Below are 20,843 nucleotides of genomic sequence, written 5' to 3'. Positions count from 1 at the left end.
CTCTACAGTTTCTATTTCTGCTTCTTTTTCATTTTTACTAGATGTCATTACATGTTGAGGTTACATCATTATGAAAGGGAAACGGCATTGATTAAATACGAGGCACAGCAGAGCAGAAGATAAAACAGCATGCAGCCTGTTATAAAATGTAGCAATATGGTGTGTTTTTCAAAAACATTGGTTACATGCCCACAGGTATTTATTTGAACGCCCTCTTCTATATATTTTATTGTAGTAGTTCAGTGTTTCTTTTTAGATTTTCATATTTATTCACACTCTATACAGCTTTTCTTGCAAACAGCAGTAACAACAAAACAGATATTCCTAAACAAAGCTGATATTTCTTTTTGGTACGTTGGTTCTTTACAGTTGTCACAGTCTTCTGTCCATGTGGGCGTTAAGGGGTGTTCGCTGGAGGGCAAGAAAGATGAGAGACAGAGGAATTATCAACCTGGATATGGTGGAAAAAAAATACAAATATATCATCATAGCTTCAGTACTGATCACACATCTCACTCAATGAGAAGAATTCTTTGTTGAACTTTATTCTGAGTCAGGTGCTATTGAATATCCATCCTCTTATATATCATCGCAGACACAATAAGATGCCTGTGTCACGTTCCTGCAGCAGCTCTCCATTTCATTCACCTCAGTCACGTTCATCTCATTCTTCTTCCCGTGCTTTATAGACACACATGTATCCCAGAGGTAAAGGCAGAGATCAGCCTCGCCTGCGCTTGTCTATTTGCAATATGCACTAATCAAACACGCCTACTGTTGTACCCAAGTACTGTAGTCACAATGTATGGATGCTTGTCATGCTGTCAAGAGATACCCCTCGAGCTGTGAAGTAGCACAATGGAAGCATCCTGTAAAAGTATAATGTGTAATGTCTCGTGTTGTTACGCAAGACCAAGTGCGCTGAAGACGGTGCCTTCTTAACCGGTAGGAGTTGTGTACCAAGAAACTTACCGCAATTATTCCACAGTTTGTCTTTTGCTAGAGATCACTGAAGAAGGAGAGAGATGTGGTTTCAGCGCAGGAGAAGTTTTTCAAACTGAGTTTAAAAGAATAGTTTTGGCGAACGCACTTATTCAACGTCTTGCCGAGAGTTACATGAGAAGATCCGTCCCACTTTCTGGTCCGGGTGTTATCAATCTTCTCATCTAACCCTCAGCAAGATGCAAATAAGTGAATTAAACAATGTGAAGTTTATAGTTGAGAGGATGCTTACCCATACCAGCATTACTTCCTGGGCAGAGAACTGAGAATATAACAAAGATAAACACATGAATGCAGCTCGTTACCACAAGTCACACACCTATTATAAAAACACACTCTCAACACCCGCTCCGTGACTCACCGGAGTATCTCCTGGGTTGACAGAAGTTGACTTTGATCCCATTCTGTCCCACCGGCGCCACCACTACTGTGTACACGTCCCCACACGTCTCCTCCTGGATGTCACAGTATTTGCTGCCGGCGGCTGCGATGCACGTGTAGTCGGCTGCCGTCCCGTTCAGCTCGACTGTGTGGTTCTGCATCAGAGCGCCCAAAGAGCGCCAGTACACCCTGAGGGAGTTGTTGGCCCTGCGATAGAGCTTGACACTCGTTGGGCAACAGGCACCTGCAACAAATGAGTTTTCGAGAAGTTGCGTTTGTGGTGATGTTCATGTCAAGGGCCGTACCGGTGTCTTTTGGATGATTTTACTAGAAACTTTATTACCACTGACCATTTGGAAATGGCCAACCTAAACATTCAACCCTCACCCCGCACTCCCAAACAGGTGCACATTTCTGTGTGTGTACATGTGTGTGCATGTGTGTATTTGCCCTCACTGGATGAGAATCCACGATATTTGCACTCTGACTTGTGTCCTGTGCTGCTGATGGCCTCCAGGTTGACGCTGTAGTTGGTGCCACATGTGATGCATCCCATCAGGCAGTGATTGTCCAGGGTGTGGCACTTAGCATGGCCGCGTGAGGACGTCAGGGTGGTGACGTAGGAGCGAGCTCCGCTGCCAGATGACCAGGTCACATTGGTCATAGCCTGGGTCACCTGGGTCACATTCACATACGTAGGGCAGCAAGGACCTTGGGGAGTGAATTACCGAACATGAACGACATGGAGTGAATGTAATGAGAATATTTGGACTGATGCTTCATGACACAAAATTTAAAATGTTTGAAAAAACCTATTTAATCTCGCATTTTTTGCTCATGGAGTGTTTTGTTTTACTTATAACTAATGGACATAAAATGGTTCAGCTGGGATAGTAAAAAAGCGATAAATGTCACATTCAAAAGGTTTTACTTCCAATTTGACTAAAAAAATAAATACAACAGATTTGACTTGACATTCAATTCTAGCGATAACCAATCATCATACCCGTTTCCAAGGTTTTACTGAATCCAGGTAGACTTCTCCCCACAGTTGTGGTGGCCACTCCTATGACCTCATAGGTTGAACCACAGGGCAGCTGTGTGAGCTGACAGGAGTTGTTTCTTGACTGGCAGGTGTGGGTGCCATAGCGTCCGAAAGCTGTGATGGTATAATTTGTTTTGGGGTTGTTGGGGGTAGTGAAGAGGATTGTGAATGTGGAGTTGTTGGTCTGCGTCATAGTCAGGATCTCTGGAGCGCACGGAGCTGTTTTCATACCAAAAACACACACGTTAATACAGCAGAGAGAGAAAATAGTTGAAAAGGGAGTTACAAGAGAAGATTGATACCACTCTCCTGTCTATAAGAAATATGAAGGCACCATCATCAGCTGGCAAGCTTTGTTTAGCACCATGACTTGAAACAGAGGGAACAGCTAGCCTGACTCTGTCCAAATGCAACAAAATACACATACCAACAACTTTAAAGCTCATCGATGAACAAATTATATTATATTTGTTTATTCTTTTAAAAACTCATAGGTGCTGGTAGATTTGGAAAGAGGCAGATTAGCTGTTTCCCCTGTCTCTAAGCTAATCAGGCTGTTGGATGTAGCTTCATATTTATTGTGTAGACATAAAAGTTGTATCAATCCTCTCATCTAATGACAAGAAAGCAAAATTATATATTTTCCAAGATATTGAAATTGCAGTATTGTTTTATGTCTAACTCAATTAATTCCCATCCTTCCCTTTCTGAGGTGTATGTGGATACGTGTATATTTATGGGGTGAGAGGTCACTCTAAATAGTCCCATTAATACCTGTCTCATGTGTGTGCGGTGCACAGGTGCGGTTGCATCCTCGCAACTCGCTGCAAGGTGTGACGGTCACAGAATAAGCTGTGTTGCACCTCAAATCTGACAGCGCGCACACTGGTGCTGTGTCGTTACAGTGGATGACGTCATTGGTCTGGGCCGCTGTCGTCTCGTAGAGCTCGGCCCCTTTGACCGACGGCCACATGACCTCGAGCGTCTCTGTAGAAACTAGCTTTATGGTAACATCCTGTGGGCAACAAGGAACTGGGGTAGAAGCAAGGGAGAGAAATGCAAAAACAAGTGAGAATATTATTCAACACTGCGCAAAAGACCATACTGCTGATTTGACATGTTTCAAAATTATTTTCCACCTTCCAGGCAGTCATTGAAGCCTCATCATCACACTGCTTCACATTATTTATTTATTTTGTATGTGTGTTGTTGGGTACAGTTATGGGCTTCACACCAGTAAAGGTGCAGGTGTAACTACTAACATGGGTGTTAAATGTTAAATGTATAGAGGCCACACCTAAATGTAATGCAGCCATGGTATGATTTACATCTGCTCATTCCCATCATGGAACAGGTCTATTTCTTTCTAACAATGTCATGGTGGAGAATTCAGGTAATCTCCATCATTGGAGATTTTAGTGTTAGCTGCCATGAAACGTTGCAGTCATGAGCTATGATGATGATGTTAGAAAATCAAATCCAGAAGCCAAACCAAAACAGATAGGGCAAGGCAAAGGATAATATGATTTAGGCATTTCTTATATTAGAGGGTGCTGTTGAGCAGCTTCAGGTTACATTTCTGATGTGAAAGTTTCTGATATTAAATAAGGCAATGTGCTTTGGAAGATTGTTGGTTGTAAGAGGTACAAAACCACGAGTATGGTCCTTTTGACTTGTTATCAATTAAATGATCAATTCTCAGCTATTTGGGTGCTACTACATGTGGGTGTGTGCTTCTGGTCCTACTGGTGGTGTAGTTGCGGACTTGTGCGTAAGGGCTGGAGCCGGCCTGGTTGTAGGGGAAGACGGTGGTAAGGTAGGTGTAGCCACACATGCAGGAAAACGGGCACGTGGTTCCAGTGGTGTTACATGACTTCTCAGTCCCGTCATCCCTCTTTATGAAAGCCACGTAGTGCTCCACCAGTGGCACATCATCCCACACCACCGAGCAGTTGCCTGCTACAGGCTCCGCCACCCAGATGTTCTCCGGAGGACACGGATCTGTCAAGTGAAAAAGGGTAGATTTTAAGAAGAACAGTTGTGAAAGGATTGCCTCTCGCTTGCCTCTCCATTGACCACAGTTTGGCCTGGCACCTACTTACCTACCTACTTCTATGTCAATGTAATCATAACTTTTGTTATTATTATTCATATTACATGACCACTATGTGATAACATGTAATTATATTATTATTATTTGCTGTTGAAGATATTATATAGACTGCTCGAACGTAGACTGTTACCTCTTTTACACACACACACACACACACACACACACACACACACACACACACACACACACCCTACGTAGCCCAATGTAATTGTAATCTATAATCCCTGACTCATTTCATCACTTCCGTCATCGTAACTGCTGTTTACGTCAATGTTATGTCTGTCATGTTTATGCCACTATATGTATTTGTTTTTGTCACATTGCTTTAGCAATATTTAAAAATTAAACATATTTTCAAAAATGTCAAACTATAATTTAAAGATGCAGGATGTTGTGTACCAGACTATACCAAACACATACAAGTATGTTGTCTCATATGTGGCTGTGCTTGTGTGTGTGATATACCCACATGTAATGTACTCGGCTGGTTGCGAGGGGTCGCTGGGGCCGGCACTGTTGTAGGCTACGACAGCGACTGAGTGGTTCTGGCCACACTCCACAGGTATAATATAACAGTAACTATTAACTGTTGAAGTACAGTTTTGGCCATTAGTGGTCCAGGCCATGTAGTTCTCTCCTCCCTGTACTAACACCCAGTACACCGCGATCCCAAGAGACCGACCCAGAGTCACCTGTACGAAGGTCACATCTGGGCTTGGAGGACCTGGAAGTGAAACCAAAGGGAGGTGAGTAACACCATCTGCTACATTCATCTTCTACGTCCTATCATGCTTACGTGTGATCTGGCAGACAGTGAGGTCGTCTCCAGCTCGACCCTCAGAGTCCCAGGCTGTGCCCTTGATGCAGTAGGTGGTCCCTGGTTCAAGGCCATCAAAGGTCACTGTGGTGTCAGTGGTGTTCAGTTTGATACGGGAGCTGGAGCCCGACCGGATGATGCAGAGCATGTAGAGGATGCCGTTCTTCACCGGGGGCCAAGTCACAAGGATGGTGCTGTTGTCAGGGGATGTGGTGTTCAACTTGGGCGCCATTACCACTATAGACAGGGTCAGGTGGACGGAAATGAGAAAAATACTTACATGATAAACACAGATTTCTTGCTTCTACTCTCATGTCAATTTTTCTGGAACAGGGGCGATATGGAAATAATCTCTGTGATTATGTTACATTACTCGAAGGGAGATGACCCCGTTCTCATGGTCTCACTTTTCATATTATGAGAAAAGTATAATGCAAAAGCATGGATACAGTTTCCACCCTTTCTGCGTTGCCTATAAAGAGTAGAGACTCTGTGACAATGGCCGGTGAAATGACACACTGTTATGGCCGGCGGAGCGAGCTAACTATTGTCCTTCGGGGACAACAGAAAGGCTGCGGTTCACCCTTCATACAATGATTTGAATGTGTTGTGTTTGGACAAGTGAAAGTGGGCAGAATACATAATTATTCATTTCATAGATTAACAGTAATACTATTATTAGTCTTTTAGTAACTTAAAATCACAACTATGTTTTAAATGATCAGTTTTTCAAACTTCTATCACTATTTGAAATGCTCCAGCCACAGGATGAAGTGTTTTTAAGGACTCTGTATGAGACCATTTGTCCGTACCTGTCCTAGCCTCGATGGGGTACGAGGGCTGGCTCCTCCCCCCAGAGTTGACGGACATGACACTTAGCTTGTAGTCCGTGTAGGGCTGGAGCTGCACCACGGTACCTGGGGAGCTCCTCACCATGGTCTCAGAGAAGAAATCGCCCGACTGTGCCCTTAGGATGTAGCTGGTTGCCCCGGAAACCTCTGTGAACTCCACGGTGATGCTGTCGCTGTGTTTGGAGTAGGCCTGTTCAATACTGGGGACCTCAGGAGCTGGAGAACAGATGATAGAAGTAGTCCCTACTTTATACTTCAACTGTTGTAATGTTTACGACATAGTTATAGTTATAGCCACTATTTTAGATTTTGTTTGCAAAACATGAGACAGTTTTATAAATTAGGGTCGCAACCAAAATGCTTAATTCATTAACCTTCGAAGAGTAGTGAAAAAAAAGTCCACAATTCAAAGATATTCAGTTATAAATAGTTTTCTCTTGATCAACTAATCGTTTTAATCTCTAAAACAATGAGCATCGCTTTAGATAAAGAGTATAGAGAGATTCAAATTAGCTCCACCTCAAACAGCGGGAGGCATGCTGCTTCTATGTTGATGCATCACTAATAATAATCTAATTACTTATTATTATTTTACTGAAGTGAAGAATCTAAGGACATGTTCTTCAACTTTAGAAATGTACAATACATGACGTCTGTCTCTATGGACAGCAACGTATCTGATTCACCACCAGGACTCATTTTCCTCCTTTTCTTCTCCTTGCTGTGGTTCCTGACCTGTTGTCTCCTCCGTCTCTGCACCGCTGAGGACATTGAGAGCATTGTCCATGGCTTCTAGCTGCATGGTGTACACCGTGTTCGGTGACAGGGAGATGACTGAGCCCATCACGGAGTTGCCACTGAACTGAGCGAAGACGGGTCGTCCCGGGGAGTTCCTGGGTGTTGCTGTGATCTTGTAGGAGCTGGCATCAGCGTAGCTGCTCCACTGCACCGTTATGCTCTTAGATGTGACCGTAAACACTGACAGAGTGATGTCTGGGGGAGGTGGAGAGGAAAACAAGATGTTTAGGTGGCGTTTTCATAATGTGGGTAGAAAAACAGCCAGATGCTAATGAGTTTGGGATCGTCACAAAGTCAAAGGCAAATGTAGAAGAAGATCATTTACCATTTTGAGCAGCACAGATCTTAAAATAAGAAAGAAAAAAAAAATGGCAGGTTAATGATTGAAACAAGGAAATGATAATGATAAACGGCAGGAAATACAGTATTTTCAAGACAAGGACATCATTTCAAGGGTACCAGGCTATTGGTATTTCACATTATATCCTGAGGCTAATTATGCCTCAGGATATAATGCCTGTATCATATTCTCGGCGCATGAGAGGCAGCAGGCTGCACATTACCTTCACTCAACACAGATTTCAGGACTGGTCAGCGCAGGTATTTCTTTCAGGTCGGAATGAATTTGTCTATTGAGCTAAGGTTGGGCATGCCGCACACACTTGTTGAAAGCACTGACACTCAAAAGAGCCTGTGTTCATATGTTTCAAACATCCACTATTATTTATCTGGATGTATAAATTATACACAGTATCAACGATAGGAAAATATGCCAACTACCTATACCGAGTACATATAAATTGTTACCTGTTAGTAGTTTTTTTAGGAAATCAGTGCACAATATGAGAACATGATCATCCCTTACCTCTGTGAAGGTCAGTAAAAGCAAAAGTTTCAGCATTTTAAACGGTGTTGTTCCCATAACTTCAGCGGATTTTGTTTTTCGCTGACCCACTGCCTTGAGGCGAGATGTGTGATGCTGTTTCTCAAAATGACTTCAGGGGAGCAAGGCTTAAATTTGACTTCTTTTTTTGTTCTCTCTCCCTCCCTCTCCCAGATGAAACGACAGGTCCTGTATTGTTTCAGCAAATACCAAAGAGCCCAAAGGCTGTAACTCCTCCCCACGGGTGTGTGTGGGTGTCCTACCCCAGTGAGAGGAGAACGCAGAAAAATATACTGTGTTGCAAACTTTTTGTCTTTACGGCCATGTCACAAATAGTGCAAATTGATTGCTTTCTTTGTCACCTTTAAATATTTTCCACCCACAGAAGAAACCCCCTGAACATCCCAGTCACTACAACTTATTTAATAAAACATCATTCGATACAAGTGATGACTTTCTGTGTCTGAAAGCAAGTTATTTGGCCTGATTAAGGTTTTTTTGATAGCTTTTATACTTATTTAACTGGCCCCCGTTTTAGTTGTATGTGTATTTCAGGTTGTTTCAAAGTATTCAATGTGTGTGTGTGGGAAAGGCTAGAGCTGTGATGTCATCGCCAGAGTGGAGAGCAGCTTCAGGATCTTGCGAAAAAAAGATTTGTATATCGTCACTAATAAAACATCTTTCAGATCGTTTTTTTGAAATTCATTCTTTCTTTGGACCCAATTAAACCAAGTATATATACACTTGGTTCAAGTATACACTTGGTTTAATTGGGTTTAAAACACTCCTAGTCTTAAGGTCTACCCTTCACCCTGGTGCCCTGGTTTCTCCCTCTCTCTCTCTTTTAATTTCTCTCTTTATTTCTCTTTCTCTCTCGTTTTCTCTCTCCTGTCTGACTTTTTCCCTCTCTCTCATTTCTTGGATTGTGATTCATATCTTTGATTATTTAGATGATATATACATATATATATATATATATATATATATATATATATGTATGTGTATATATATATATATATATATATATACACATACAGACATACATATATATACATATACACATACGCATACACACATACATATATGTATATATGTATACATATACATATATACTGTATATGTATATATGTATGTATATATATATACATATACACATATATATGTGTATATGTATGTATATACACATAACTAACATATACATATATACTGTATATATGTATTTGTATATGTATACATATACACATATATATGTGTATATACATACATGTACACATACATATATACACATATATATGTGTATATGTATACATATATATGTACTCTATGCTGTACATGTGTGTGCATATGGTCTGTGTTAAGGTGACAAAAGGCAAGGTTATTGTAATAGCTGTTCTTTTCGCCAGTGGCCTGGTATCAGCGTCAGGTGTGCGTTATGAAGACCTGCTGGGATGATCCCAGAGGACCAGAGAGACTCTTTTGTGCCTAAAGGCCAATAAGAAGGAGTTGATCGAATGGAAGTGTTTGTTTCATCTTTACATGTAAACATCCCAAAGTTATCTGAAGTTAATATGAAGTTTCGGCAGTCTGAGTTAGTCAAATCAGTTTCTTCCAGTATTTTTGTACAAAATCCCCACTTTTTTCACAGTGTATTAGATTAGATTTGATTAGATTAGAAAACGTTATTAATGGGGGAAACTCATTTGCAAACAAAACGTCATACAGCAACAGACACAGTCCACAGTGAAAAACATACAAAGAACTAAATGTACAAAGAATAAATAACACCAGAAAATGCCGTATGACACATGATCTCCCCCCCAAAAGCAAAAACAACTGATTCAATGTCAGTGAGTATAACATTAAGACAGTTGAAAAATGGTGAACTCATTTAAACTATGTAATGGCAGTAATCTAAACTAAAAATGGTATGACACTTTCAACATGAGTCAGTGAAATGGGATCCTGTGCTGTGTCAGAAACCGACGTGTCTCCGATTCTGTATTTGTGTTGTGAGATGAACTGCACCGGTGGAAGTCAGCCTGCCTCCCTGCGAGTCTGCCCTGTTGATGGCCGACGGGTAAGTGAACACTGATGTCTGCATGAAGGAATGTTGTTTAGACACATCTTCTTCCCCGATACCCCCCTTAGAACAACAGCAGGCTCAAACTGAACAGAGTCTGTGATGGCGACAAAGCCCTCTGTAAGGAGACACTGTGTCACCAGTACCCACAGGCCAGCAGGGATGTGCATTGGAGGCGTCAAATAGGCAAATTGGCTAAAAGGACTAAAGTTGATATACTCATTGGAACTTAAGGCAGAGAGGGATTTTCCTGAAATGTAATATTACACATCTGAGATACTTTTAATATGATTTTACTTTATCTATATGCTTGCTTCTTGTGTGTATTGGATAGCTAATAGTTGGGGAGCAGCGGGGAAACCAAAAGGTTAGGTGACTGACAAAGATAAAGTTTATGTTCATTGCTTCATCTGCTGAGTGACTGCTCGTGCTGAGACTGATGTTGCCCACTAGAGTAGAGGTGACAACTGGATCACATTGTTCCTCCGATCAACAATATTCCCAGTAATGTAATTTTTTTCCCTCATAATAGTGGATTTAACGTATTTTTTTGGTTACATTTTACACACGGTTGTGTATAAAGTTGAGTTGATGGAGGATTTTTTCAAGGAATGAAATTGTCCAAAGGCATTCAATAAAAATGTAAAGATACTCAAAATAAACAAAATGCTCTGCGTAAAAAAAAAATTGGGACAGCATTGTATTTTATTATCCTTAAAAATTAGGATCAAAGCATCAATAATATACATGTTATAAAATCCAAATGTATTTTTGCAGTTTGATTTGAGACATTTCTATGTATACATATAAACAACCATGTAAAAATAACTTTCCATAAAGAGATTCTACATAAGCATCAGGCATCACGTGACTGGAGATGACTACAGAGTGAACTCATCCTTATAATGGGGTTTCCTGCCTCCTTGTGGCTGCATGCTGTGTACTCTCCGGTGAAGATGAGCCTCAGCCAGGTCAGCCGACAGTCTCGTGGCCATTCGGTCGGTGGTCCTCTTCATGCTGCGGGCCACCTCAATGGCCTGGTCGAGAGTCCTGTTCATCTCCACCTCCTAGAAAACAGTTTGCAAACTTTCCAATGAGCTAATCGTGTAAAAGATTTAACAGCAGCGACGAATGTCTTTACAGGGAGGATCTTTGACATGTCAGAACAGTCAGCACGTGGAGAGATGAAACATCTCACCTTGGTCCCTCTGCATCTGCCTGACCGGCTGCCAGTCTTTGAGGGCCCTGATGCTGGAGACGGTGTCCGCTGGAAGTACACATTACTGGGCAGGAGAGCCGTGTCAGACTGGGTGGAGCGCTTTCTGTGATGGGTCATGGACCGCAGAGGTGGCTCCCTCACTTTATAGCTGGATTTGAGGACAGATAATCCACTTGAACAGAACTATAACATCTAAAAACACTATGTGGGAAACCATATATGTCTGCTTTCAGTAAGTGGTGTGTTTGTGTCACATGTTTACCTTGCAGGCAGGCTGCTGGAGGAGCCGTAGCTGACCTGGAGCAGGGGCTTCTGAAGAGACGGAGAGGGGAAAAGAGACCACCTCTCTTTGGAGTAAAAACTCTCCATGATGGCTGCTGTTCACGGGAACATCACAAGCACTACAGTGTGTGTACCAACACAATACTGCACATATTTACATCCCTGGATTTTGTTTTGGAGTTACGAGAAAGAATATTTATGATGATGATGGTGGTGATTCTGATGACGATGTTTTGTCTCTGCCCTGTTTTACAGTTACTACACAGCTTTTCTATATATATATATATATATATATATATATATATATATATATATATATATATATATATATATATACAGTATATGCACATATTGGACAACAGTCTTTTTTTTAATTAAACACAATGACACCAACATGTTAACGTGATAAACATTAGATGATAAAATCAATTACTTTGTGGTCTCTGCTTCGCATGGCTGTCAGACGCCTTTCCTTCTTTTGAAATGGAGCTGGTCAGACCAGATGTTTTCACTGAGCCATTTCCCTCTGACCCTGAAGGAGCATAACACACAATATTGGATATAACATCCCTGTGTAAATGATACACATAATAACAAATTTAGAAACAAATGTACTGGATGTATGTACTGAACTGTGAAAGCCAGCTGTGGCTCTGACCTCTGTTGGACTGCAGCGCCTCATGAAGTTTATATTGAAACTCAGGTGCAGAGTGCACACTGCTTCTCCTGCTCTCTGCAGGTGAATTGTGGAACAGCAACATGATCTCCGAGCCAGCTGTGTCACCGTTGTCTGTACCTGAAGAGCGGATGATCCGGACCATAGTAGACGATGGAAGAAATACACACACACAAACACACATATGCAGATGTTGAGACACACTTTGAGACATGGAGTGTATAGCTGTCATTTGCTTATTAGTGTTTTGTGGAGGAACCTTTACTCTTGCTGGGGTCCATGTCCGAAGAGATCCAGTCCTCTATCCTCATCTGACTGGGACTGAGATTGCTCACATTCTGTGTGCTACTCGATGGCTTCCACACACTAGACGTTAGAAATATCATGACAATGTCTTTATAATGAATAATGAAGACATGGTAAAAACATGACAGCACTATCTTGGACCTTCCTCTGATATTCAGCATCTGTATATCTCATGGAAGCTTCTTGCTGCATGTGCATGTGTCTGGTTGTTATTCAACAATTATTAAAGGTTAATATTAACCAAATGTTGCATCAATATACCCCAATAATGGCCATTATCCATCTGTTCCTCCACTATCACCAGCCTGCAGGATCAGCTCCCCACCTGTTGGAGGCTGGTCTGTAGTGGGTCCGCGGTTTGGTTTTAGACCTGCGCTCTTGATGATCCTGTTTGTATTTAGAGGTGAGATAGTCCATTTTCAGTGCTAGGTGAGGCAACTGGACCAAGCCCTCATCCAAGTCCTTCTTCAGTCGGGATACCTCTGACTGCAAGGCCAGGATAGTCTCACTAAACACACACATGAAAACACACACAGATAAACAGGTGTTCACTGTGTAAATAAGCAGAGTGTGAGCGAGTGTGGCTTCTCCTGCTCCTGAGCTCCCGAGTCTCATCATCTAATCTAGTAGTGTGGGAGCCATATTTTCAAGCCAGAATTTCTTATTCTGGGATTCTGTCTCTGGGTTTAAACTCTGTTTCCTTGTGCTCAGATGAATCTCTGCCTGTCAGCCTACTGTTCTGGATTCTCAGTCTCCTGCCTGCCTGCTCACTCTCTTCCTGTCAATCAAGCCACATGGATCCGCCCAAAGAACATGTAAACTCTGCCTAGCCCATCTGCTGTTATCTCCATTCTGAAAACCAAGTTTTCAATAAACCTTTTAACCTGCTTTCAGTGTCTGTGTGGTGCGTTTGGGGTTCACTCAATACTGAACATAACATAACGTTCTAGTTTTGCACCAGTCAACCACCAACACGAGCAGTTCCTCAGCAGATATACCTACCTATTACATGAGCAGGAGTACAGTGGACAGCCTCTCTCTTCTGTATCCATGGTAGGGCTAAGTACGGGTTCAGATACGTGGTGATGGAGCTGGGCAGGCAGGCTGCGTTCAGCTCCTGTGTGCAAGTGGTTTAGAAGTGTTCATTATTGCAGTAATGACCAGATGAGATGAGATGAAAATATAACGTATTTATGCTGCCAGATTAGCTCACCCTGCAGCCTGACTGAAGGCTCCTTAGTGGTGCTCTCCACCCACCGCTCCACTGCTGCTGCTGCACCACAGGACTGTGTTTGGACGGATGGGGAGGGACTGGCCCATCGCTGGCTAGTGAGTGAGGCTGACTGGATGGCTGTCTGCAGGTTGGAGCGGGAGCCTTCGCTCTCTGAGCTACTTAAACCATCATCCTGGGTCGGCCCTCTGCAGATGGGAGGATCAAACTCGAGTTATTCTCAAATTGATATGTAGATTGTGAGTGTGCATCAATTGGAGTTAATTGTATTATTTACTTCAAACATGTATTTTATTGTTGCTGTGTATTTCGCTTTGTACCTTTCTGTGAGCAGATTTGGTTGAAACGGTCCAGAGGCTGATTGATTCAAGTAGGAGCTCCCAAATCCACTGTCGGTCTCTGGACTCACACGCCTCTGCACCCCAGACAACAACAGTTGCAATAAGGCAGCCTATATATCCTCTACTACACCACTGTAACTTAAACACCATTCAAGAAAATCTGGTGCACAACAAACATGAGAATAAAATTGTCAAACAAATCAACTATCTGTGACTGACCTGTGATAGAGATGAGGTGTTGAGAGGAGGCTCTGAGAGAATGTGGCTGTCTGAGACCTCCACAGCCAGACTCACACGATCACCCAGATCACATTCACCCACTGTGTTCAAGACACTATCCAGGGTGCTACGGCTGCAGCAACAACAACAACAACAACAAATGAGATATTTTGATATTTAGAGTCTGTGGAGTGGAGTTGGGGAATGGTGAGGCTTTCGGGAAGCAGTACTTAAACAGTATTACAGGGAAAGCATTGCATGTTAAGCCTACTATTCCTGGTACTGTAGATGTTCCCTATTTCTAGATTAACAATACAACAATACATACTGTACAAAAGTAGCTCATTTAATCTGTGACAATATTACAGGACGGATTACTTTAATGAGACCAAATAATAATAATAAGAAGAAGAAGAACAAAGCAGTATAGATACACCACAACAGAGTCATAGCTCCTTTATATGGCCAGGTAGAATTGAATATCCCATCACTGACCTGTCGCGTGTCCACTCCCTCTGTCTAGAGGATGAGCTGCTTCCACTCAAGTATGCTAAGATGCTGCTGTGATCTATCACCTCTGAGGAGACAGAAGAGCTCCTCTCCTCTTCAGCTTCCGTTGTCTGGATGTCTTGTCCTCCCAGAGAGACCAGTGAGCCCCTGGAGCGGGACAGATAGGAAAACCTGCACAGTCACACAGAGACACTCGGTGGAACCTAACACCTGAAACACTATCTGCCCTGGTAAGGCTGAGAGCCTGGCGCCTAGTATTTGAGCCCAAACACACATGCAAGTGCCACTCAAAACATCAATAAGTTGACACAATACTGACAGTGAAACACACTATTTATTTTTTCTTGATGGAAAGGTACCTGTATGACTCCATCATTCACACTATTATAATATTGTTGCACTTTAAAATAGTTTTAACTAGTACCTTAAATAGCAGTAGTTGTGTCCAGTATTTTTCAAAGAGTCAGTTGTTATGAGTTCACTGCTTTGCTGGAAACCCAGATCTCCATGGACTTCACTGGCCTCCTCGACTTCCTCCTCTTTTCCTTCCTCTTTCTGTGTGTCCATCTTATAACCCACAGTGGAAAAACCTGCACTTGGGCCCTGACACATGAGACCCATTCAGATAATTTACGGTTAGTGTCGTCTTACACAGACACACATTCACCATTTCTTCCCAGAGATAATTTATCACAAATAAATGTGCAGTTTGTGGATGCTTCAAATGGGCTTTGACTCTTCTACACAGAGTAGGCTGCACACAGGCTGGAATATATACAACTAGAAAAGGCTGGATGCTGGATTGCAGGCTTTATAAGTTAAATTATGCCAATAATGTATGAAAGGGTTAGGGTTATTACAAGCTGATACTACACTGAATTACTGGCTAAAATGTGTGAGAAGAAGGTGCAGCATTAGGAATAGTTTTAAAAGTGTGAATGGTTCTAATCTGTATGTATGTCTTAAAAAAGCAATACTAATAATATATTAAAGATATGGAATATTTTTATTTATTTTGAAAAACTGACGCAATGCTGTTATCTGTATGAAGAAGGTGAGGTAGAGGGGCTAGTTGGGAAAGTGAGAAAGGGTTCAATTCTCATGAATGTCATTGAAGATTTGATTAATACCGATCGTATTATTCCCTGTTAAGATATATAGTTCCATTTCTAGTTTCTTGTTAGCCTAAAGTGGGAGTTGGGAGCTTTATTTTTGAAAAACAAGCCTCATCCTAAGCTTCCTTAGATAAGATACAGTTGAGATACATTTTCTCAATGGGGCTTTTATTTTGATTGTCGCAGTGATGGTAACTGCTAAGTGACTCCTCAGTCAGTGGTAATTGCATAGAGTTTAAGCTGAGGTATGCTTCTCATACTCCTACTTCCCAGACAAAAATAACTCCTATTCCTTAAATATTTTATGTGAGGATTTAGGACCCACTGATGAACCCATTGTGTTAAATGTGTGTGTAGTAACACAAATGTGAGTGTGGGAGCAGGTTAGAAAACTGACTCCTTGTTGTTTTTTGTTGTTACTTGACATGAGTGAGGCTGTTGGTTGTAGTTCCTGTCACTTTAAAGGGTACTGTAAGCCAAATGTGTAAGTCGGAAAGAGCATAAACTTTGCTACATTTTGACTTGACGTCTTTTTTACGAAAAGTAAAACACTTTGTGTGAAAGAGAACAGGTTAAAGATAATGTTTTGAGAAGATTGTTGTTGGTTACCTCATGCAGGGATGGTGGAGGTGAGGGTGATGGCATGCAGAGAGGACTCAGCTTAATTTGCAGCCTTTCTCTCATGGGCGTGGGAGTGGAGCATGAATGGGGTGGAGAAATCTGCTCACACACATTTTTGTCTATCATCTCCTTTATGTCCTCAAGTCGCATTCCTATCCTGAATATGTCTCCCTCCACCTGCCTGCACACGGTTTAACATACACAAAATGAACACGCGAGAATGAATACATTAACATGCTACTGACACATTCACACTGGTGAAAAGGCTTTTAAACTCTTGAACCTGTTTGGGTCAAAGATGCCTGTTTTCCTGGACAGGCCCATGTAGTGTTGCATCTCCAGAGCTCGGTGCTGTTCCTTCTTACTGATGTACTCTCTTTCCAGTTGGTCCTGAGCCTCCATAATGCTCCTCAACATCTGACAATGGACACATTGTACGTATTTTATGGACATGCAAAAGAAAAAAATGTAAATTATAATGCACCTCACACAATTGTGATGTTCTATATTTCCATATCCAGTGCATCTCATAAAGAACTACAAATATGAAGTAAACAATGCTTACCATTTGCTGTTCTGCTGTGCTCACTGACATGATGCTCACACTTAATTTAAATTCTTCCACCTGAAAAGAAAGAGGGCTCATAAATGTTTTTGTGCCTTGTGATATCCCGGCCCATCTTCAAACGTACCTTCTGCATGAACTGGCTGATGATATCTATCAGCTGTGCAGTCATTCTTTCACCATCACTAGGACCTTCCTCCGGCTGGCTGGAGGATGTTGTGTTCATCACTTGATTGTTGCTCCGGGGTTTTTCTAAAAACAAAGGAAGACTGGAGTAATACAAACCAAATGTAGGCCATCAAAATATGAGCAGTATGTCCTTGATGAAGAGTCTTTGATGAACTTCCACATTTCCATCCCATTGAACAAATTAGGGAAAGAAAGTAAGCTAACATTGTATACTTTCACTGTATACAACACAACAAGTGTTACTTTGCTAATTATTACAACTTACACATGATGCATGATGACGCAGAAATCAATAGTGAAATATTTTCGTGTAGTTTGGTTGTTCCGTTTACAGGAATTGTTTTCCTCTTACTCCAAACGCTAAGAAAAGGTGTCTGTCGCACTAGAATAGTTGTCATCTGACCCCATTTGTCTCTATGGAAACCAGTTGCACTTAGTAATGTGCAGGTATCGTGAAGCAAAGTCATAATATCAAATGTCGGACAGAGAGACGTACCTGATGGGGGAAGGTGAGAAGCCACGGATCCAAGATGGCCTCTCTCAACTAAGTTACCCTGATGATCTTCATCACACTCGAAATGAAGCATCAATTCTGAGGAGGGTTGAGCCTGGAAAGGAGATCCATAAACTTGTAACATGCATTAAAACTATGACTGAAATTACTCTGAGATTAAGTTAACGCTTACTTACGTTGGTTCCTGTTCTCATTTGATCTATAAGGTTCTCTGCTTCAGCATATTTGGTTAGTAATTTATCATATTCAGCCTAAGGAAGACATATGGAATGAAACAAGTGTTAATCCTTCAACGCAAAACATTCATAGATGTTATTGTTTGAGAGCATAGAGGCAAAGCAAATCAAAAGGCTTACAGGTGCACTGTAAAACCTGAATGTGTTCTACCTGCAGGTGATACACCAGTGCTGGAGCAGGCTGTTTGTCCTCATCTTTGAAGACATAGGGCTTCACTGAAGGCTGGACTGAATCCTCTAGGACTCTGCTGACCACCTCTAACATCTCTGGAGAGGACTGTGCTCTGTGCATGGTGCCGGGGCTCTGAGGAACAGGTCTGGCTGGTCCATTTGGAGTTTTGGGGATTTTGACCTTGGGGGCAACCTTGGAGAAGTCAGGGAGTGGGTAATGGACTTGACCTTGACCATACTTCATCTCACTGAAGGACCTGGTGCGCACAAGTGGGACTCTCTGAACCTGTTCATCCTCTTCGGCCTGTTCCCGCTTCTCTACATCTAGGGCGCTTGTATCCCCACTGCCCTGGTCTGAATGTTTACTTGCAGAGCTGGATGTAATGCTGTCAGAAGTGGCAGAGGTGACAGTAGCAATTTCCCTTTCTGCTTCGTCCTCTAAACTAGATGGTTTTCCTGATGCACTTTTCTCATCAGTCCTGTCAGAGCAGAAACTCTGATTAATCTCAGAATTACAAGCAGGGCTGTCGGAGTGGTTGCTATTAATCGTTGAGCTGTTGTGTGTTGGAGCACAGCTGAAAACAGTGTCATCCCCGCTCTCCAATAGGGACACCTCTGGCAGGGTCTCCGCCTCGATCAGCCTACAGGGTCGCAGCAGCTCCTCCTGGGAGAAGTGTCGCAGCAACAACTGGTTAAGGTCAAAAGGACAAGGGCATGATGGGGCAACCTTCCTTGGCTTGGAAGCATCGAAAAGGTTGTCCCGTTTGGTGTTGGCATCCTCTTGTGACAAAGTTGCTGGTTTCTCAGCATGACGCTCAGCAGAAAGCAAGCGTTGAATAATATCATCTCTATCTCTTGTCTTACATTCAAGCACACCAGTAACATCAGGACTCGCATGAATCGTTTCTCTTCCATCAGAGCTTGTGTCGCCCTCAGAGGTCGCTGTTTGGTTGAAGTAGGGGCTACCTAGGTCACAATCAAAAGGGAGGTCCTCCTGCTCCTCGTCACTAGTATCTTGTGCGGGGCCCTCATGCTTTAATGGTGGCTCATCTTGAATGGTGTTTGGTCTTTGGGCGGACACATGCAACACGCTGCTCTTGGGCTTGCTCTCGACCACCATCTCACTCTGACTGCTGATGACAATACTGGACTCTGAAGAGGTGACATCCAAGGCCGACAGCTCCGCACTCCCTACAAATGAAATACTACATTAGAGGGCAGCACAGAATCATGCAAAGGGGACATTTGACAACCTCACACACATTTGGGGATCTGGAGTTTCTACCAACCTACAAGCTGTGAAATAAGACGACCTAGTCAGTTTTTTTTGGGCTGCCTGGATCAGGAAACACGTGAGTCAACAAGCATTTCAGATTTGGCTCCCATTCCTATGTCACATGCAGCTCATTAGAAAATGCCTCCTAGTATCTAAATATCTGCACTCACAGTTTAAGAACTACTTTTGCAAAAGTGCACCCATCTATGGGTTGGTTTGTTGAACATTACAGCATGTTAATATGTAGTATGAACCTGAAAATGAACATAAAATATATCCTTTCAGAATACAATAGATGACTTACCACTGAGATGGATGCTTGCCTCGGAGGCAGCAGACTCTGCCTGGGACAGACGTAAGGCTAAAGAATGTTCCAAATCACTGAGGTGGAGACTTTCATCCTCACTCAGGTCAACAAAGATGCTCTGCCGAATGCACTTCTCCCAAAGCACAGTGGGCTTGTCCTGCACCTGAGCATCCTCGTCCGATTCCTCTGCTTCTCCCTCCATGGACGCTTTGTCTTTACCTGTGGCAAGACAGAGGGCAAGGAAGGAGGATGGAGCACACGTTCGTCACTTAGCAACGCAACGTGTGAGCAGACAACATTGGATCAAAACGTGCTACGCTGTCAATTATTTAACAATCAGTGTGGTCAGAGGTTTGTGTGACACAAGTGTGTACTCTGTTTGTGTGGATGATGTTATGTATAATAACATACATATAACAATATTTAGCCTATATTAACTATTGCTGTCAGATATATGTAATTAACTAATAAGTACAGTATGAATTGTAGTGGGGTATACGTTTAAAGTATACAGTAACTGTATTAAAGTTCAATCAAATGCACTTAGTTGGACCTTTCTACCACTGGTGAGTGTGGCATGCTTAACAAGAAAGTAACACAGGCTACTACACTGCAGAGTCTGCTGTCATAAAAGCTGTTTTATACTTTCAGTCTCATATTGTGACGCTGTGGCGGTGACCTACTCACGTTTAAACTGCTCCTTCAGCACCGGATCCTCAGGTCATCTTGCATCCAGCTGCAGCACGTCTGTGTCTTTCCTTCTTGACATATGGTTTCACGGACAGGTTTCGTGTCAGTAGCGTCATTAATAATGTAGCCTGGGTCTGGAGCCGGGCTGGCAGCGTGCAGGCGGAGTCTCGTTGCCTGGTAACCTCCACCGAAAGAGCTGCTGGATACATTAGTTTGTGTTAGCAGGCAAAAACAGTTTTGAACGATCAGCCTGTGTGTATTTTAAGTATTTATTGAGAGTCTTTTATAAGGATTGAGTCAGGGGAATGTTGCACCCTCACTTCGCTTAACAATGCTCAGCGGCCAAGTGGTCCTCTGTGCTCCGTTCTGATCAACAAATAAGAGTTTTGGATTTTATAGTTTAGT

General features: G+C 42.4%; 2 protein-coding genes across 2 annotated transcripts; both read right to left on the bottom strand.

Annotated features, from left to right (window-relative positions):
- Positions 1-254: 254 nt before the first annotated feature.
- Positions 255-9,991, bottom strand: fndc7a (fibronectin type III domain containing 7a). Its single transcript, XM_034555384.1, has 13 exons — positions 9,916-9,991; positions 6,945-7,202; positions 6,171-6,425; positions 5,338-5,595; positions 5,011-5,265; positions 4,175-4,429; positions 3,203-3,460; positions 2,390-2,647; positions 1,840-2,094; positions 1,364-1,627; positions 1,235-1,264; positions 973-1,009; positions 255-411 (listed from the first exon to the last, which is right to left on the bottom strand). Exons 1-12 carry the CDS (start codon positions 9,989-9,991, stop codon positions 978-980), a joined length of 2,454 nt encoding a protein of 817 aa, XP_034411275.1. The 3' UTR covers positions 255-411; positions 973-977.
- An 860-nt stretch (positions 9,992-10,851) lies between these two features.
- Positions 10,852-19,950, bottom strand: LOC117746325 (microtubule organization protein AKNA). Its single transcript, XM_034555383.1, has 21 exons — positions 19,746-19,950; positions 18,146-19,356; positions 17,935-18,009; positions 17,741-17,852; positions 17,183-17,307; positions 17,056-17,115; positions 16,774-16,907; positions 16,479-16,671; positions 15,179-15,357; positions 14,740-14,901; positions 14,245-14,377; positions 14,005-14,099; positions 13,667-13,872; positions 13,456-13,570; positions 12,779-12,961; positions 12,407-12,513; positions 12,130-12,267; positions 11,905-12,003; positions 11,452-11,566; positions 11,169-11,337; positions 10,852-11,037 (listed from the first exon to the last, which is right to left on the bottom strand). Exons 1-21 carry the CDS (start codon positions 19,948-19,950, stop codon positions 10,852-10,854), a joined length of 4,002 nt encoding a protein of 1,333 aa, XP_034411274.1.
- Positions 19,951-20,843: the final 893 nt, after the last annotated feature.

Source organism: Cyclopterus lumpus, chromosome 17 (assembly GCF_009769545.1).
Source record: "Cyclopterus lumpus isolate fCycLum1 chromosome 17, fCycLum1.pri, whole genome shotgun sequence".
Lineage (NCBI taxonomy): Eukaryota > Metazoa > Chordata > Actinopteri > Perciformes > Cyclopteridae > Cyclopterus > Cyclopterus lumpus.
This window is presented reverse-complemented; position numbering and strand designations above follow the sequence as displayed.